Consider the following 15,947-nt stretch of genomic DNA (forward strand, 5'->3'; position numbering starts at 1 on the left):
CAGTTGTTATATCTTCTCATTGTATTGTCCCCTTGATGGTTATATAGTGCCTTTCTTCATCTCTTGTTACAGTCTTTGTTTTAAAGTCTAGTTTGTCTGATATAAGTACTGCTATCCTGGCTTTCTTTTGCATGAGGGATGGTTCTCCATCCCTTACTTTCAATCTGCAGAAGTCTTTAGGTCTAAAAGGAGTCCCTTGTAGGCAGCATATAGATGGGTCTTATTTTTTTTTACCCATTCTGACACCCTATGTCTTTTGATTGGAGCAGTTAGTCCATTTACAGTCAGAGTAATTATTGATAGATATTTTATTTGGTGCCATTTTATTACTTGTTTTGTGATTGTTTCTGGAGATTTGCTCTGATCCTTGCTTTGTCACTTTCATGTTTTGCTGATTTTCTTTAGTGGTATATTTGGGTTTCTTTCTCCTTATTCTTCATGTTTGTTAGTGACTGTGATTTTTGGTCACCATTAGGTTTGTGTATAACCTCTCGGGCGTACAGCAGTCCATATTAGGTGGATGGTCATTTAAGTTTGAACCATTCTTTTCTCCTCTCCTCCCCATGTTTTAGGTATATGTTACTGTATTTTATGTTCTTTCTCTGTGAGTTGCTTGGCTGATTATTTACAAAAAATATTCATTTTTACTGCTTTTGTGTTTCCTGCCTTTATACTGTCACTTTTGGTCTCTCCTTTCCACTCAAAGAGGCCCCTTCGATATTTCTTGCAGGGCTGGTTTAGCGGTCATGAACTCCTTCAGTTTTTGTTTGTCTGGGAAACTCCAACTCTCCTTCTGTTCTGAATCATAGCTTTACTGGCATATCACCTATTTTCATAACTACTTCTATGGCATAAAATAAATTCGTAAGTAAGTACGCGTGATCTTCTTCCACCTGACTGGTATCTTCTCCAGTCTGGCACTGAGGAAACAATATACCTGGAGAACAGATCTATTTTGTGAAAAGGAAAATTTATTTCATAGAAATGAATGCCCAACAAACGTAGACCCTGCTGACTCCAGGCCACTGAGAGCCCTGGGAGCATTGCTCAGAGTATCATGTGGTGTCCTGACTTGTCACTTCCAGTCCAATGATTAAACCACTAAGCCAGCTATTTTTCTTTCAGAACTTCCTCTCTGGCTTCCTGATGGTAATTCATTTACTAAGTTCCTAATGGCTGTTGGGCAGATTCCCCCAAGTCTTTCTTTAAGATAAGGTGGCTGTAATTACAGTGCTGACATACAGGAAGATAGGTATTGAGAAACCCAACTCCCATTGTGGATTTTCAGAGAATGAGACTGAAAGATGCACATATAAGCATGTGTGTGGGAGTGTGAGGGCATTTATGTTATGATTATTCAGTTAATTTCTCAAAGGTTGCTCACAGCCTGACTCTCACTGGGGGGATTATCCACTGTCCCATTATTTCAGTTCTGCTTTCATTGCCTGGTCTTTGGACTAATCTACCATCCACCAGCAAAGCATGCGCCCCCAGCCGGGCGGAAGTGAGGCTTAGCAGCCAACACAGGAGGCTTGATTACAGGTTTTTAATTCTCTGTAAATGTAAGTTGGGGAGGGAGAGCGTCTCTGATTTTAACGAGGCCTGATGCCCCCCTGAGGAAATCACAACACACCTTTACAAACAAGTTTCTGTGAGTGTCTATTAAGGAAAAGTCTTAGTGATCTGGATAAAACAGATTCATTAAAAAGTTGGTCCAAGAGATTAACTCAAATATCAAAGACTCATTTTGATATTAAAGGAAGGAAACCACAGTAGGCACTTTTAAAATTAACCTTCCCAGATTCTAGAGAGCGGTAAGCGAGTAACATGTGTAGACACACGAGCACAGAGCCTGGCACCTAGTAGGTGCTCAAATAGAGTCACTGTTCAGGAATCGTAGGAACTCATACGTAATCAACAAACACCTGCTTCAAAAGTTGTGGTGATTAACAAACGATCATTTCAACCTCAATAATTCTCTGAGCAGCAATCCAGTCAAAGAGCTGCGCAAAGGGAATTTCCTTTTGAAAGACGGAAGGCCCCAACATTGCACGGAAACTCCTGCTTTTGGCAAAGCATAGACAGTCCCTTTACCAGAGAGGGTCCTCTGTCGTACGTACTCCAACACACTGGTTTCTACTCTAAAGAATAAGGCGAACGGCCTCGATCTACAGCTTAGAAGTTCAGAAAAGGCTGTTGTTAGCCACTCCATTAACGAAGCCCTCCTCTGCAAACTCCACACCCCCGTTTTAGCAGAGCCTCACATGTAGGACATCTTACTATCCCATGAAGCCATGTGCTGCTTAGAAATTATGTTCAGCTGTTGGTAAGAGACCCGCAAGTAACTGTAGCTGAAACGCATAAAGGTCTGTTTCTCCCATATGCGTAACACGTCCGAAGTTTAACAGACTTAGAGCTGACACGGCGAGTCCACGGTCACTAGTGACCCAAGTTCCTTCTAACATTTTGCTCCGCTGTTAACATGTAGATGCCACTCTCGTGTTGCCCTAAGACTCGAGTGGCCAATGAAGTCTCGGTCATTACATCCTGTTCTAAACAGGAAGAAGGAGGAAATGGGAGGAAAAACCAAAGGAGACAGATGTTCTGTCAGTGAAGCAGATGGCCGTACTCAAAGACACACAAGGCCAGAGTTATAGACCAAGAATCCGACTGACAACGTGTTAGGACTTACTTCCCTTAGTTGTTCCTCACGACCTTCTTCGGTCCTCACGTGAGTTCAGTCTGTGACACAATGACGTGTCGACGGAACCAGTTTAGTGAGTGATGGGCCATGGGGAAACTATTGAAGACCTTCCCCCACTGAGGATGAGGGTTGTCTTGGGACCAGGGTGGTTCGGGCTCTAGGAGTGAGAGCCCACATGTCAGTGCAGTGGTGACGCCCAGGGGAGCAGCCACAGAGAACTACAAGGTGAAATCCGAGGGGAGCTCTACCATGCTAACAGCACCACGCTGGCGCCACACGTGCTACATGATGTGCTGCTTAAGCTTCAACAAGGGCTTCTTCCCCATACGTCCATTGGCTTTTGCTCCTCCCTTTCCTCTTCCTGGCAGGCCCAAACAACCCAGCCAGTTTTTCTTTCTTTACACGACTTCCATTACCTTTGGCTAATTTCTCCCTGTAGATATTCTCTCTTGCTTACCAACAGCAGAGCAGTGGCTCTACCAGGGAGTTCCTGGGGACTGGGGGTGCCAACAACTCCATCATCCTTGGAGGTAGTCAGTGTTCTCTGAATTTTGTATAAAGTGATGTCCAAATCTATGAGCCCCAGCCCCTTTCCATCCCTAAGTCACTCTTTCTATGCAGACAGACTGGAGGCATGATTGATGCAAAGTAGGACACATTCTCTCCCGCCTGGATGCCCCAAGTATACTGAAAATTGACCTGTTTATTTAAAGATTTTATAGTTGGTCACCATAGAGAAATAAGTAGTAGGTAATAAAAATAAGAAAGATGACTAGAGTTCAAAATCTTCTTTCTTAATCTTAAATTTTTAACTGCATTACCAAACTACCACTTTCAATCTATGTATATTGGGCATGATTATGTGTCAGGCTCTGTACTAGGACCTTAACACTCAGGAGAGAGCACAGAGTTTGCTGCCTGGGAGTGTGGGCAGGAGTAACGGAGTGCTCACCTCAACTCTCACAGCCATCATCGGGCAACATGGATTGCCTTTCTGTTTTGGTTTAATCATCTTCAAAAAGGAGGCAGAAAGAGCATCTGCTTCATTGGGCTGTGGGAATGGATGAGAAAACTGTGAGACGCCCGTCACATGATAAATAGTCAGTTCGCAGTGGGGCTACCCACGCTCAACAAGGCCTACAGTTGAAAGTACCTGCACAGGGAAATAATTAAGAGCAGTCAAGTGCGACAGGTGCCCTGAGACAAGACTGGATGGAGATCAGTGGGGCAAAACAAAGAGGAAATGGCCAACACTAGTAAAGATATCAAGAAAGAACCCCCGGAGGAAGTGAGGACTGCTCTTCATCTTGAGAAGGGAGTAGGAATTTCCCAGCCAGGAGACAGGAGGGCGGTGTGGCTTCCAGGCAGACACAGCAGTTGAAGCAAAGGCACTGGGGCATGAAATAACGTGTGTATGTGGGAAAACTTCAAGAGTTCAGCAGGATAGCAGCGTGGGCTAGAATGAGAGACGTGGCCCAGGGAGAAGCAGGATGTCAATGATGAAGTGCCTATACCTTTCCAGGGAGACCAGTGTGAATTTATAGAAAAAGAGGGATATCTTTAAGTGTCCTAAATAAGCAAGTAATCCAGGCAGGTTTGTGTTGTAAAAATATCCCTCCAAGAGCAGTGTGACAAGATGGGAAGTCGGCTAAACTGGAGAGGCCAGAAAGTTGTGGGCAACATCTGCAAAGTGCTCAAAGAAAAAGCTCTCAATAAAGAATCCTACATTCAGCTAAACTATCTCAAAAATGAGTCCAAAGAAGACATTCCCAGATAGACAATAACTAAGAGAATCTGTTGCTAGCATACCTGCCTTACAAGAAATACTAGAGAAAGTTCTTCAGGATGAAAGCAAGTGCCCCTAGACAGTAATTTGAATCCACATTAAAAAACAAAACAAAACAAAAACAAACAAAAAAACAAAAACAGAGCACCAGTAAATGTAACTATGTAATCATGAAAGATAGTATAAAGATATGTTTCCTCCCTTTCCTTCTCTTACCTCATTTTAAAATTAACTATTTGAAACTGCATATATGTAGATTTATTATTCATATATATAAAATTATACCGTTGGGCCTATAACATTCAGAAACATAATCTTTTGTCAGCACATAATAACAGCACAAATGAACTGGGTGTAAGGAAAACAGTATTAAGCTAGGGAAATGATATCAAATGCTAACTCAGATTCACAGGAAAAACAAAAGAAAACAGAAATGATAAATAAGAAGTTTAATATATCAAAAACTATAAATATATACTTTCTCTCCTTCCTTCTCTCAGCTTCTTAAGAAGACAGATATTAAAATTGTATAAAATAGTAATTAGAGCAATGTATGTTGGGGGTTTGTAACATAGACAGATGTAATATGTATAAAAACAACACCATCAAAGGAAGGGACAAGAAATAGACTTGATAGGAGTAATGTTTCTAGGTCTCCCTGGAATTAAGTTAGTTTAAATCTGCAGCAGTTTCTGGTAAGTTAAGGAATATATGATATGCTCCCTAGCAACCACTAAGGAAATCACTTTTTAAAAATGTCATGACAAAATAATGAAAGAAATTAAAATGGTACATTGGAAAATTTTCAGTAATGCAAAAGAGAGCATTAAGGAGGAAAAAAAGGAACCAAAAAGACATGAGACATGTAGAAAACAGAAGGTAAAGTGGCAGATATAGGTCCAATAATATCAATAATACTAAATGTGAATGGATTAAACAGTATAATCAATTGACAGAGATTATTAGACTGGATTAAAAAAAAAAAAGAAACCAAGACCCATCTCTTTGCTATCTATAGGAGACACATTTTATATTCAAAGATACAGAGAGATTGAAAGTAAAAGGATGGAAAAAATATCTATCACGCAAACAGCAACCGTAAGAAATCTAGAGTGGCTTTGCTAATATCAGGCAAAACAGACTTTAAAATAAAAAGGGTTACTAGGGATTCAGAGGAACATTTTTTAGTGATAAAAGAGTTAGTCTACCAAGAAGATTAAACAACTCAGCAACAGACACTCAAAATGCATGAAGCCAAAACAAGAACAAACAAACAAACAAAAAAAACTGACAGAAATGAAGGGAGAAGACAACAACTGAATAATAGTATTTGGAAACTTCAATACCTCACTTTCAATAATGAATAGAGCAACTAGACAACAAGATGTATAAGGAACAGAAGCCATGACGAGCACTATAAACCAATGAGACCTAACAGGTGTGTATAGAACACTTCACACATTCTTCTCAGGTGCTTATGGTGCATTGCCCAGAAGAGGTAACAGGCTAGGCCACCACACATGTCTCCATAAATTTAAAACAACTGAAATCATACAAAATATCTTTCCTGATCACAATGAAACGAAGTTACCAATCAACATCAGAGGGAAAACTGGAAAATTTACAAACATATGGAAATGAACGTACTCCAAAACAACCCATGTGTCAAAGAGGAAATCACGAGAGAAATTAGAAAATACTTAAAGATGAATGAAAATGGAAACCCAGTATTTGAGAACATACGGTTGCAGTGAAAGCAGTACCCAGGGAAATTTATGTCTCTAAATGCCCATTATAAAAAGATCTCAAGTCAATAACCTAACCTTCTACCCAAGACACTGGGTAAAAAAAGCCAATGAATCCTAAGGCAAGTGGAAAGAAGGAAATTATAAAGATATGGTGGAAATAAATGAAGTAGAGAATATTATAAGCAATTTGAGAAAATCAACAAAACTAAGTTTTGATCTTTGAAAAGATCAACAAAATTGACAGATTTCTCACTGGGTTGACCTAGTTAAAAAGGGAAGACTCAGATCCCTAAAATCAGAAATGAAAACGGGAACATGACTACCAAACTTACAGAGATTAAATGGACAATAAAGGAGCCCTATGAATACCTGTATGCCAGTAAATTTGATAAATGAGCTGAAATGACAAATTCCTGGAAAGATACAAGATGATGAAGCTGAGTCAAGAAGAAAGAGCTGCATTGACCTATAACAAATGAAAAGGTTTTATTCATAATCAAAAAAATTATCCATGAAGAAAAGCCCAGGCCTACATGCCTCAGTAGTGAATTCTACCAAAACATTTAAAGAGGAATTAATGCCAATTTTCTACAAACTCCTCTAAAACACAGAAGAGGAGGGCCATTCCTCAACTCATTTGCGAGGACAGCATTACCCTGATACCAAAACCAGACGAAGGCATCACAAGAAAATAAAACTTCAGAGCAGTATCTTTTGTGAATATGGATGCACAAACCCTCCAAAACTAGCAGACCAAACCCAGCAGCACATAAAAGGGACTACACACCGTGACTAAGTGGTCTCCCCAGGCATATAAGGTTGGTTTAGCTTCTGAAAATCAATTAATGTAATACACTATATCAATAGAATAAAAAACAAAAGCCATATGATCATCTCAATTAATGCAGGAAAAGCCTTTGACAAAATCCAAATCTGTTGCAAAATAAAAACTACTAAACAAACTAGAAACAAAAGGACACTTTCTCAACCTGATGAAAGGTGTCTATGAAAACCCACAGCTGATCTCATACTCAGTGGTGAAAGCCTGGATGCCTTCCCCCTAAAATCAGCAACAAGACAAAAATTTTCACTCTCACCACTTCTATTCAACATTATACTGGAGGTTCCAACCAGGGCAATTAAGCAAGAATGAATAAAATAAAAGGCATTCAGACTGGAAAGGAAGTAAAACCACTTTTATGTCATGTGGTTTTTTTATATAGAAAAGCCTAAGGATTTCTCTAAAAAAAAACCTATTAGAACTAGTAAGTTCAGTAAATATGCAGAGTAGGAGTTCAGTATGCAAAAATCAATTTTACTTCCATACACTTCAATGAATAATCCAAAAATGAAGAAAATAATTCCACTTATTATAGTATCAAAAAGAAAAATACTATTTAGAAATAAATTTAACAGAAGAAGTGGAAAACTTTTAGCCTGAAAACTACAAAACCCTGTTGAAAGAAATTGAACGATCTAAATGGAAAGACATCTCGTGTCCTTGGATAAGAAGACTTAAATTTTTTTTTAAGATCTTATTTATTTATTTGAGAGAGAGAGAGAGAGCATGAGCACAGGGGAGGGGCAGAGGGAGAAGCAGACTCCTGCTGAGCAGGGAGCCCCATGAGGGACTCGATCCCAGGACCCCTGGATCATGACCTGAGCGGAAGGCAGATGCTTAACTGACTGAGCCACCCAGGAGCCCCAAGCCTTAATGTTTCCTAGATGACAATACTCTCCAAATTGGTCTACAGGACTCAACGCAATCCCTATCAGAATACCATTGGTTTCTTTGTAGAAATTGACAAGCCGATCTTAAATTCGTATGGAAACTCACAGGACCCAGAATAACCAAAATATCTCGAAAAAGAGGAACAAAGTTGGAGGACTCAGACTTCCCAATCTCAAAACTTACTACGAAGCAATAGTAATCAAGACAATGTGATACGAACATGAAGATAGACATATAGATGAATCAAACTGACAGTCCAGAAATAAACGCACATATCTATGGTCAGCTGATTTCTGACAAAGATGCTGAGGCTGTTCAATGGGGAAAGAATAAAATGAAGAAGTAAAGCAGAAAGAAAGGAATACACAAGAGTTCTGTTTTGTACACGTGGACTTTGACACTCTAGTGAAACCCAAGAATGGAAATGTCCAGAGAGAGTTCTCTATTCAGGTCTTGAACTCGCAGAATTCAGGCTGGCAACACAAATTTGCTTTCATCAAACAATCGGCTGGTAACTGAGGCCATTGCTACTTTTCAGCACTGTAACATAGTCTTGTTTCAGAATCCTCGTAGGCAGGGTTCCTAACCTGCATCTGGGATAGTACGGGGCAGCTTCTCACTCTTCTCCCCTCCCATCCCTGACCACTCGCCCTCTCTAGTGCAGATCACAAAGGCCCCGTCCTCCCTGAAAGCCATGTAGTTCCTAGCTAGAAGTCGATTATGAATCTCAAAGGGGATTCTGGGTTTCTATTTTACTAGAAAGGTCTCCTTGAAGAAACTTCCTGAAAACATGTATTTTAGATACCTTATCAGTAATTCCCCTTTTTGCCATCCTTTCTCACATTTTCCTTAAGCATCCTTTCACAGACACAACTCCCCATTTGGTAATTCAAAGGAGGCAGGATGGGGTCAGTTTTGCCACTGATGTATGATAGAAATCATCGTAATTGACACACCAGAAATGCCTAACAAATCTAAATTCGGAGCATAAGATTAAACTATATGCAGGCACTTTACCAAAATACTCCCCAAGCCCTTAGATGACCAAAGTGGAGAGTAAGATAATATATCTGAAAAAAAAAAAAACCCTTTACATCGATGGCACTATGACATTGCCAGTAAAGGTTAACTGCAAGTAATGATTCCTGTAATATTTATTCCCACTAATCAATATCCAATGATGAAACAGAAGCCCATAAAGGAAATAAACATTTTACTTGGTATTTAGGTTTTTCACAAACAAGACCTCGGTCAGGAGAAAAGGCATGCAATGATTTCTGCAGGTCCCTCGTATAGAGTAGAGGCCCAATAAAAATGTGTTTCTTTCCTTAACATTCTAATCCAGCCAGTATTTATCGATGGCTTATTGTGTGTTAGGAATCCTGCTGAGTATTTCCTCACGTTCTCTCATTCTCCTATCGGCCTTCACAACAATCTTGAGAGGTAGGCATTCCTCTCTCCCTGAAACAGTCAAAAACATTACATCTCAGAGAGCTACGTCATTAGCTTCGGGTCACCCAGCTCACGAGCGGCCCATCTGAGGCTGCGTTTCACACCCTCCGAGTCCAGATCCCGAGGCCTTCGCCGTCCACCACACACAGTCGTCTTCATTCTTTTCGCCATGTATTTGCCATCGATCGAATACCCACACTCGTGACTCTCACCCTGTCTTTTGATTTCCTTTTCTATTATCCTCCACAAAATCTGCCACAGAACAGTGGACTTTCTCAATCCTGATCCCTTCTTGGCGGTGTTCTGGACTAACTCCACATTGTCCAGCCCTCCTTTCTCCGCCTCTTCTCAACCTTGCCTCTGCTACAGAATGCTATCCAGAGGAGGTGTGTTGAAAGATCAGGTAAAGATTAAACTCCTTGATGACTGGAGCTCAGATCAAATCACGAAGTTTACTCACGCTCCTACTGGCCAGTTAATGGTTCTTGGAGCCCTGGGTGTGTCTATGCACCAGGCACGTGTGTGCGTGTGTGCGTACTTGTGTGTAAACTGCCTCTCGCCCTCATGACCACTGTTTTCCAGGTAAGGAAGCTGGAGCTCAGGGCACTTTCCCCAGATTTCAGAGCCCGGAGATAACAGAGTCAGCTCAAACCCAGGGCCGCCTGACCGTCTGCTCTTTGCTCTATAACAGAAATCCTCAAATATCAGTCCACAAACCAAGGGCTAGATTATCACAAAGTTTCCACCAATCCATAGCAAAATAAAAACAGAATGATATTATAAATGTAGGGGGTGTAGTCTAGGTCAGTATAAAGGTAAATTATTGGCAAGAACCATCTTTTACGTTGAGATTATGTCCTTTCTGCCTGTTTGGTGTTAAATTTTTTTTTCTTTGTGAAATGATAATGAAAATAGGTGGTAATTTTTTGTTTTGATGGCTTGATGGTAATGTCCTTACTTGGTACCATGAAAAATAGGTAACTCTAGGGTAGCTTCGTGGGTCCCATCTACAGAACGTCTACCAAAAAGGTCCAAATGAAATATTTCTATGTTGCCAGCTAATCCCAAAATGACGATTGGTGTTTCATACCGATACTTTGAAATAGACTGTGTCAAGAGTAATACTCTTTAGAAAGCAGTTACAAGGTAAGCAAAGGGCAGAGAGGAGGCTAGCCCACGGGGCGTGGGTCTGTTAAACACGTAAGTGGTAGAAGGAGTAGAGAAAAGAAACAGTGATTTCACAATTTCCCCAAGCATTTTGCCTGGGTCTTTATAAATGTGATTAAGAATTAAAATTCCCAGGTAGACATTGCTTCTCTAAAATTTCTCCTGAAAAAATTTTTTTCAAGATTATATTTATTTTATTTATTAGAGGGGGGGAGGCAGAGGGAAAGAATCTCCAGCAGACGCCCCGCTGAGTGCAGAACCCGACTCCGGACTTGATCTCAAGACTCTGATATCATGACCTGAGCTGAAATCAAGAGTCAGAGGCTTGACCGACAGTGCCACCCAGGTGCCTTATGAAACATTTTTTGTATAAATATTATTACCTCCGTTATCCTCTGAACACGTGTATATGAGATTTTAGGTGTCACCGCCCACCTTAGTAAACTAAGCAGACGGATAAAAGAGAAAGATCTTTCTTCCATATCTTCCTATTGGATCAATAGTCACTATTCTCTCTTTGAAACATACTCCTGTATTTAAACTGTTTTGCTGTTCTCAAGAAAAAAGATATCTGTGCTGTCCTTTGACCCTTTCCAGTCCTCCATATCCAATTTAAAGAAGACCGCAGACGCCCACTTGTAACAGTCTCCCTACAGGGATTCTTTAATCAGTCACTTGCTGGGAACTGAGAACACATTTTAAAACGATATAAATGGTGATTACGTTCTCAAAATCCCTCCCAAATGTTTGCTTACCATGCACAAAGGTAAGGCACAGCCCTAGTTTAAAATCTGAGCGTCAGTCCTCCGTTCAGAGCAGAGAGAGGACAGTGGAGACCTGAAAGCCAGGCCACCGTTCTCCCTGAGCACAGAGGTCTCGAGCTCCAGCCCCTCCCTCCACGCTGTCCTGGACATCTGCAGGGCCGCCGTCACTTTGCCCTCTCCTCTGCACCGCCCCCCCAAATACTGAAGCTTTGGAATTATCGTCCTCACTCTCCCCCACCAAAGCTTCTGTTTCTTACTACAACGGTCTCAGGGAAGCAAGAGAAGAAAGCAGCCTAGCTAATGAAGGTTAATATGTAAACAATTTTTAATAAGGGACTCCAGATTTCAGACACTGCAAGGAGGCGAGCGTAAGAGGTGCAGGCCGTGGGGGAGCCGCTGCGCCCGGGACGGTCCTTTTCTCCCATCCAGTTTTTCCTGATTCCACTCCTGAGACGTCGCAATCACTCAGATGACATAGTTGCCCGTCCCACACGCTGTATTGGCATTTCTGATGACAGTGAGACACAGGGAATGACTTCCATCTCTGTCTGTGCTACAGTGACTCGCAGAGCTCGGTTTTCCCCTTGCCCCGCTGGAAGGTTCTAATGACCCTCCTGAAAAGGGCATCTGGCACAGTCAGCGCCCACTCCTGTCCTCCGCACTCCCCAAGCAGCTCACCCCGCTAGTCACGCGGGCCCGACACTTCTTTGCCAACGTGCAGTCCCGCTCAGGGTCAAGAGGGATCTGTCCCCAGCCTGTGCGGTCACGGCCTCATGAGCGGAGGTGGGTGTCCGCGGCTGCAGGAAACGGCTCAGGGCTCCAGGCACAGCACACACTGTCTGACCTTTTGGTGGGAAACGAGTGGGGTGTTCACCCTGGGAATGTCCCCGCAGGGGGCTCTGTGCCGATGAAGAAGGAACTTCCTCACACTTGAGACGAAGTCGGCCTGACTGCCTACGTGCTGAGCCCACACCAGTCGTGCTGAGTCACACAAGTCACAGTTTGTACACGGGGCAGCGGGGGTCGCGAGACAGGCACTGAACGTTCCTCTGAGTTGTCACTGCAGGCGCGGCCGATCCAGAAAGAGACCTGATCTGTTTGGTCAGTTGTACAATCTTTCCAGGAAACAAAAGCAATTTAATTCCATTCACCTGATTTCAAAGGCAGAGGCTCAGTTGTCCGAGATTTTCTTGCTACTTATCTTTACCTACTGACTGTTCGCATATGTGTTTATTCGTTCCTTGTGTGTGGTGTGTCCAATCCCTCCTCCACAGACACACAGCAAAGGAGCCCGTGAGTGAGAGCCCCTGTGACAGGCTTTCAACTGATTCTTGGATGAGAATCCAAGCCCAGAAATTCTTACAGGGAGTGGGTGGGGGGTCATGGCAACAGTAAATAAAGCAGTAAAAATATATGTAGAGTTCCTTTTGAAAGGCAACATACCGTTTTTAATTATAGGATCATGTTGCTATAATATATAGAATAATTCTAAGACTAATTCTAGGCATATATCTATTTATAGACTATTTAGAGCAAACGAGCAGTCCTTGAATCTCAGGGACTTGGGAGAGAAGTGACACGGCATGTGGGTGCGTGTACACATGTGTGCATCTGTGTGCGCGTGCACGTGTGTGATGAAGAGAGGCACAGACAGACACACAGACACACATCTGAAGTAAGCCACAAGTCAGCCCTGGCTACTGATGCCCAACTAGCACCATGTCACCTACAATCAATAAAAACATCTTATTAACATTATTTATGGGATAATACCTCTTCCAGCTACGATGAGCGGAAAAGGAAAATGGAGAAAGACTACCCGAAGAACACTGAGGAGGAATTCTCGGGGGTTAACGGCCAAATCGACGCGGCTGTGGAACTAAACGGTGAGCACGTCCACCGAAAACTTTCTTTGTGGAAGAAGGAATCCGGGCTCTGCGTTACATATGACAAAACAGGTTTCCAGAAGGGAGTTCTTGGTCCTGAGTCCCTTATAAATTTAGTGAACCAGACCAACTATTGGGAAGAGTATAAAATGTCTGCCATTGAGACTGCGCATAGCGAGTTCTGGAAGTACAGCTTCAGTCCAAAAGTCGTACACCTTAAAGCTCACCCGGCCAAGACGGCCTCTTTCCTCTTGAAAATGCACATGCCCTCAACGTGCCCAGAGCCTTTCCCCATCGCCTCACCCCACTCCTGAAATTTAACACACAGCAGGGAACGCTGAACTGAACTTAACAGGCTTGAGTCAATGGGGCTGAATCTTGTGGACCAGTCAACACATTCTTCCTGAGTCTAGAGCACAGAGCTGGACTCCGTTCAGAAATTCAAAGAGAGTTCCAGACACGTTCTCTGCTCTTGTGGAATGGCTGATAACTCTGGGAAGTGCCCCTCCGTCCAGCACAGATTACAGTACTGCCATACAGGACAGTCTATGACAGACCTCACAGCGAGAGGTGAGCTGAGAAAAGAAAGACGAGAACTGGCATCCACAGTTGGAGTTTGCACGGTGGGACTTCAGCTGAGTTTTAGGGACTGGCTAGAGGTTTGAGTAGGGAGAGGAGGGGGGATTCCCCAGAGGGAGCAGAGGCACAAACACAGCTGAGCCACACCTGCTGGGTGAGCACCACTGGGAGAAAGGTGAGCAGGACCGAGAAGTCGGAGGTGCTGGGTCCTAGGGCTCCGTGAGAGCCGGGCTCGGGAAGGCACCTGCCACCTGGCACGTCCCCAGCCCCCCTGTGGGGCCACCTACAAACCCTCCCTTTGTGGATCTGTAAGTCATTTTCAGTAACGATATTTTCAACTTTGTCTCTTTTAGGCTACATTTACTTCTTTTCAGGACCAAAAGCGTACAAGTACGATACAGAGAAGGAAGATGTGGTCAGTGTGCTGAAATCTAGCTCCTGGATTGGTTGCTGAACAGAAAGGTCTACTGTTTTCTGGGGAGTGAACACGACCACAAGCAGCTGGTCCCTGGACCGCAAGGACTGAAGCAGAATGTAGGATAGGGATTCTTCCCACCGCCTTCGACCCGAAGGCCAACTTAGAGTTCATTGAAAATAATTACGCTTCTAAATTTTTTCATGGTTGCAGATTCATAATTCTAATATAAGTGGGCAATTTCTGCATGGTCAACTTCACATAAAATCAGAACCACAATGCTCTTTTCTGTGAGACGCCCACTGCTTTGTTTTTTTCCTTACCCAATATACAGAAGCAAATTGATAAATTTGGTTTTTATTTCCAAGAAGAAGCCTATCTGTGGATTCCCCAACATGTATTATAATTCTTTTTAATAGGAAACGTCATTGCCCTACAAATTATAATTACTCTTTACAAGCAGTGGCTTTTGTGGCCTCTACGTTTGTTGTGATGAATATAAATTTGTCCATCTTTACCTGGAACACATCACAAACAAAATACTGTGTAAGTCTTGTTTCGCGTTGTTTGTTGGTTAACTCTGAGTACTCGCTGGTCTTTGAAGTCGGTCGTAGCGGGCAAACCAATTCAGACGAATTTTCACACTAAGCAAGAGATGGACACTTGGCAAGAGGAAAACTCTTAACGGAAGCCAATAAAAATGTTGTCTAAGAACAGTTCCTCACTTCTCCTTTCAGTTAATATTTACCAGCTTCAATCCCACTTTATTTGGCAACAAACTCTGTACCTAGCGGGAACTCAAAACCCAAGATAGGATCGTGAGCCCGCAGAGCCAGGAGAAATAACAGTAACTCCATTCCCTCCTTCCTGCTGCGAACCGTCATTAACCCGGACGAGCGAGTCTCTTCGGAGCCGTTTTCCATTCAGGGGAGTCTGTTTAGTTTTTCTTACTTCAAGCTAAACCTTTTCTCTTTCTTACCTACTTACCAGTACAGGGAAAACACAGCTGTCTGTCGTTCTTATGACCTTTGTTAACCTTACGCTCTAGAACGCAAGGGTTCTAAAGATGGAGTGAGTCTAAAATTAGAGGATAAATACACTTAGCGTACTGCATAGGCCGCCAGGAGTACCCGCCGCGCTCAGTCCATTAGCCGCGGCCGTCACCACCGCCGACGAAGCCCGAGTCACAGTATGAAGGAGGCATGGGGCCGCTCCTGGAGGGGACTCCCAGCCTGCCCTCGCTCTGTTTCTGACAGTGGCTATTCATAGCGACCAGGTGCTGACTCTTTGAGGGTCGAGGCAAACTCCAGCATGCTTGCTTTCCCACGTCAACTGCCCTTCCTGAGGGAGCAAGGTCACTTCTGCAACAACAGGCAGCAGAGGACAGGTGCATGGTGGCCCTGAGCCAGGAGGAAAGGCCTGCAGCTCCTCGGAGGCTGAACACAGAGTTGGCAAATACGCAGGCAGCCCCACTCCCGGGTGCATGCCTGGGAGACGGCAAGACACGCGCCACGGCACGGATGAAGCCATGAAACAGTACGTGAAGAAACCAGCCACGAGAGGCCACCGATTCCAGGACTCTGTTTCTATGAGATGTTCAGAATAAGAAAATCACCGAGACGGGAAGCTGACGCGTGCTCGACAGGAGTTGGGGGAGGGGCGACGGATGGTGACTGCTAAGGGGTGGGGCGTTTCTTTGTGGGGTGATGAAAAT

The 15,947-nt window shown here is 43.1% G+C and overlaps 1 protein-coding gene across 1 annotated transcript in view; it reads left to right on the top strand.

Annotated features, from left to right (window-relative positions):
- Nucleotides 1-15,385, top strand: part of MMP20 (matrix metallopeptidase 20) — a 46,782-nt gene extending 31,397 nt beyond the window's left edge. Inside the window, exons 9-10 of the mRNA XM_045797512.2 lie at nt 13,136-13,239; nt 14,172-15,385. Of these exons, the coding sequence (XP_045653468.2) occupies nt 13,136-13,239; nt 14,172-14,272 (205 nt within the window). The 3' untranslated portion in view covers nt 14,273-15,385. The remainder of the gene's footprint in view (nt 1-13,135; nt 13,240-14,171) is intronic.
- Nucleotides 15,386-15,947: the final 562 nt, after the last annotated feature.

The sequence above is a fragment of the Ursus americanus genome, chromosome 16, assembly GCF_024610735.1.
Source record: "Ursus americanus isolate L20-20 chromosome 16, mUrsAme1.1.p, whole genome shotgun sequence".
In the NCBI taxonomy this organism is placed as follows: domain Eukaryota; kingdom Metazoa; phylum Chordata; class Mammalia; order Carnivora; family Ursidae; genus Ursus; species Ursus americanus.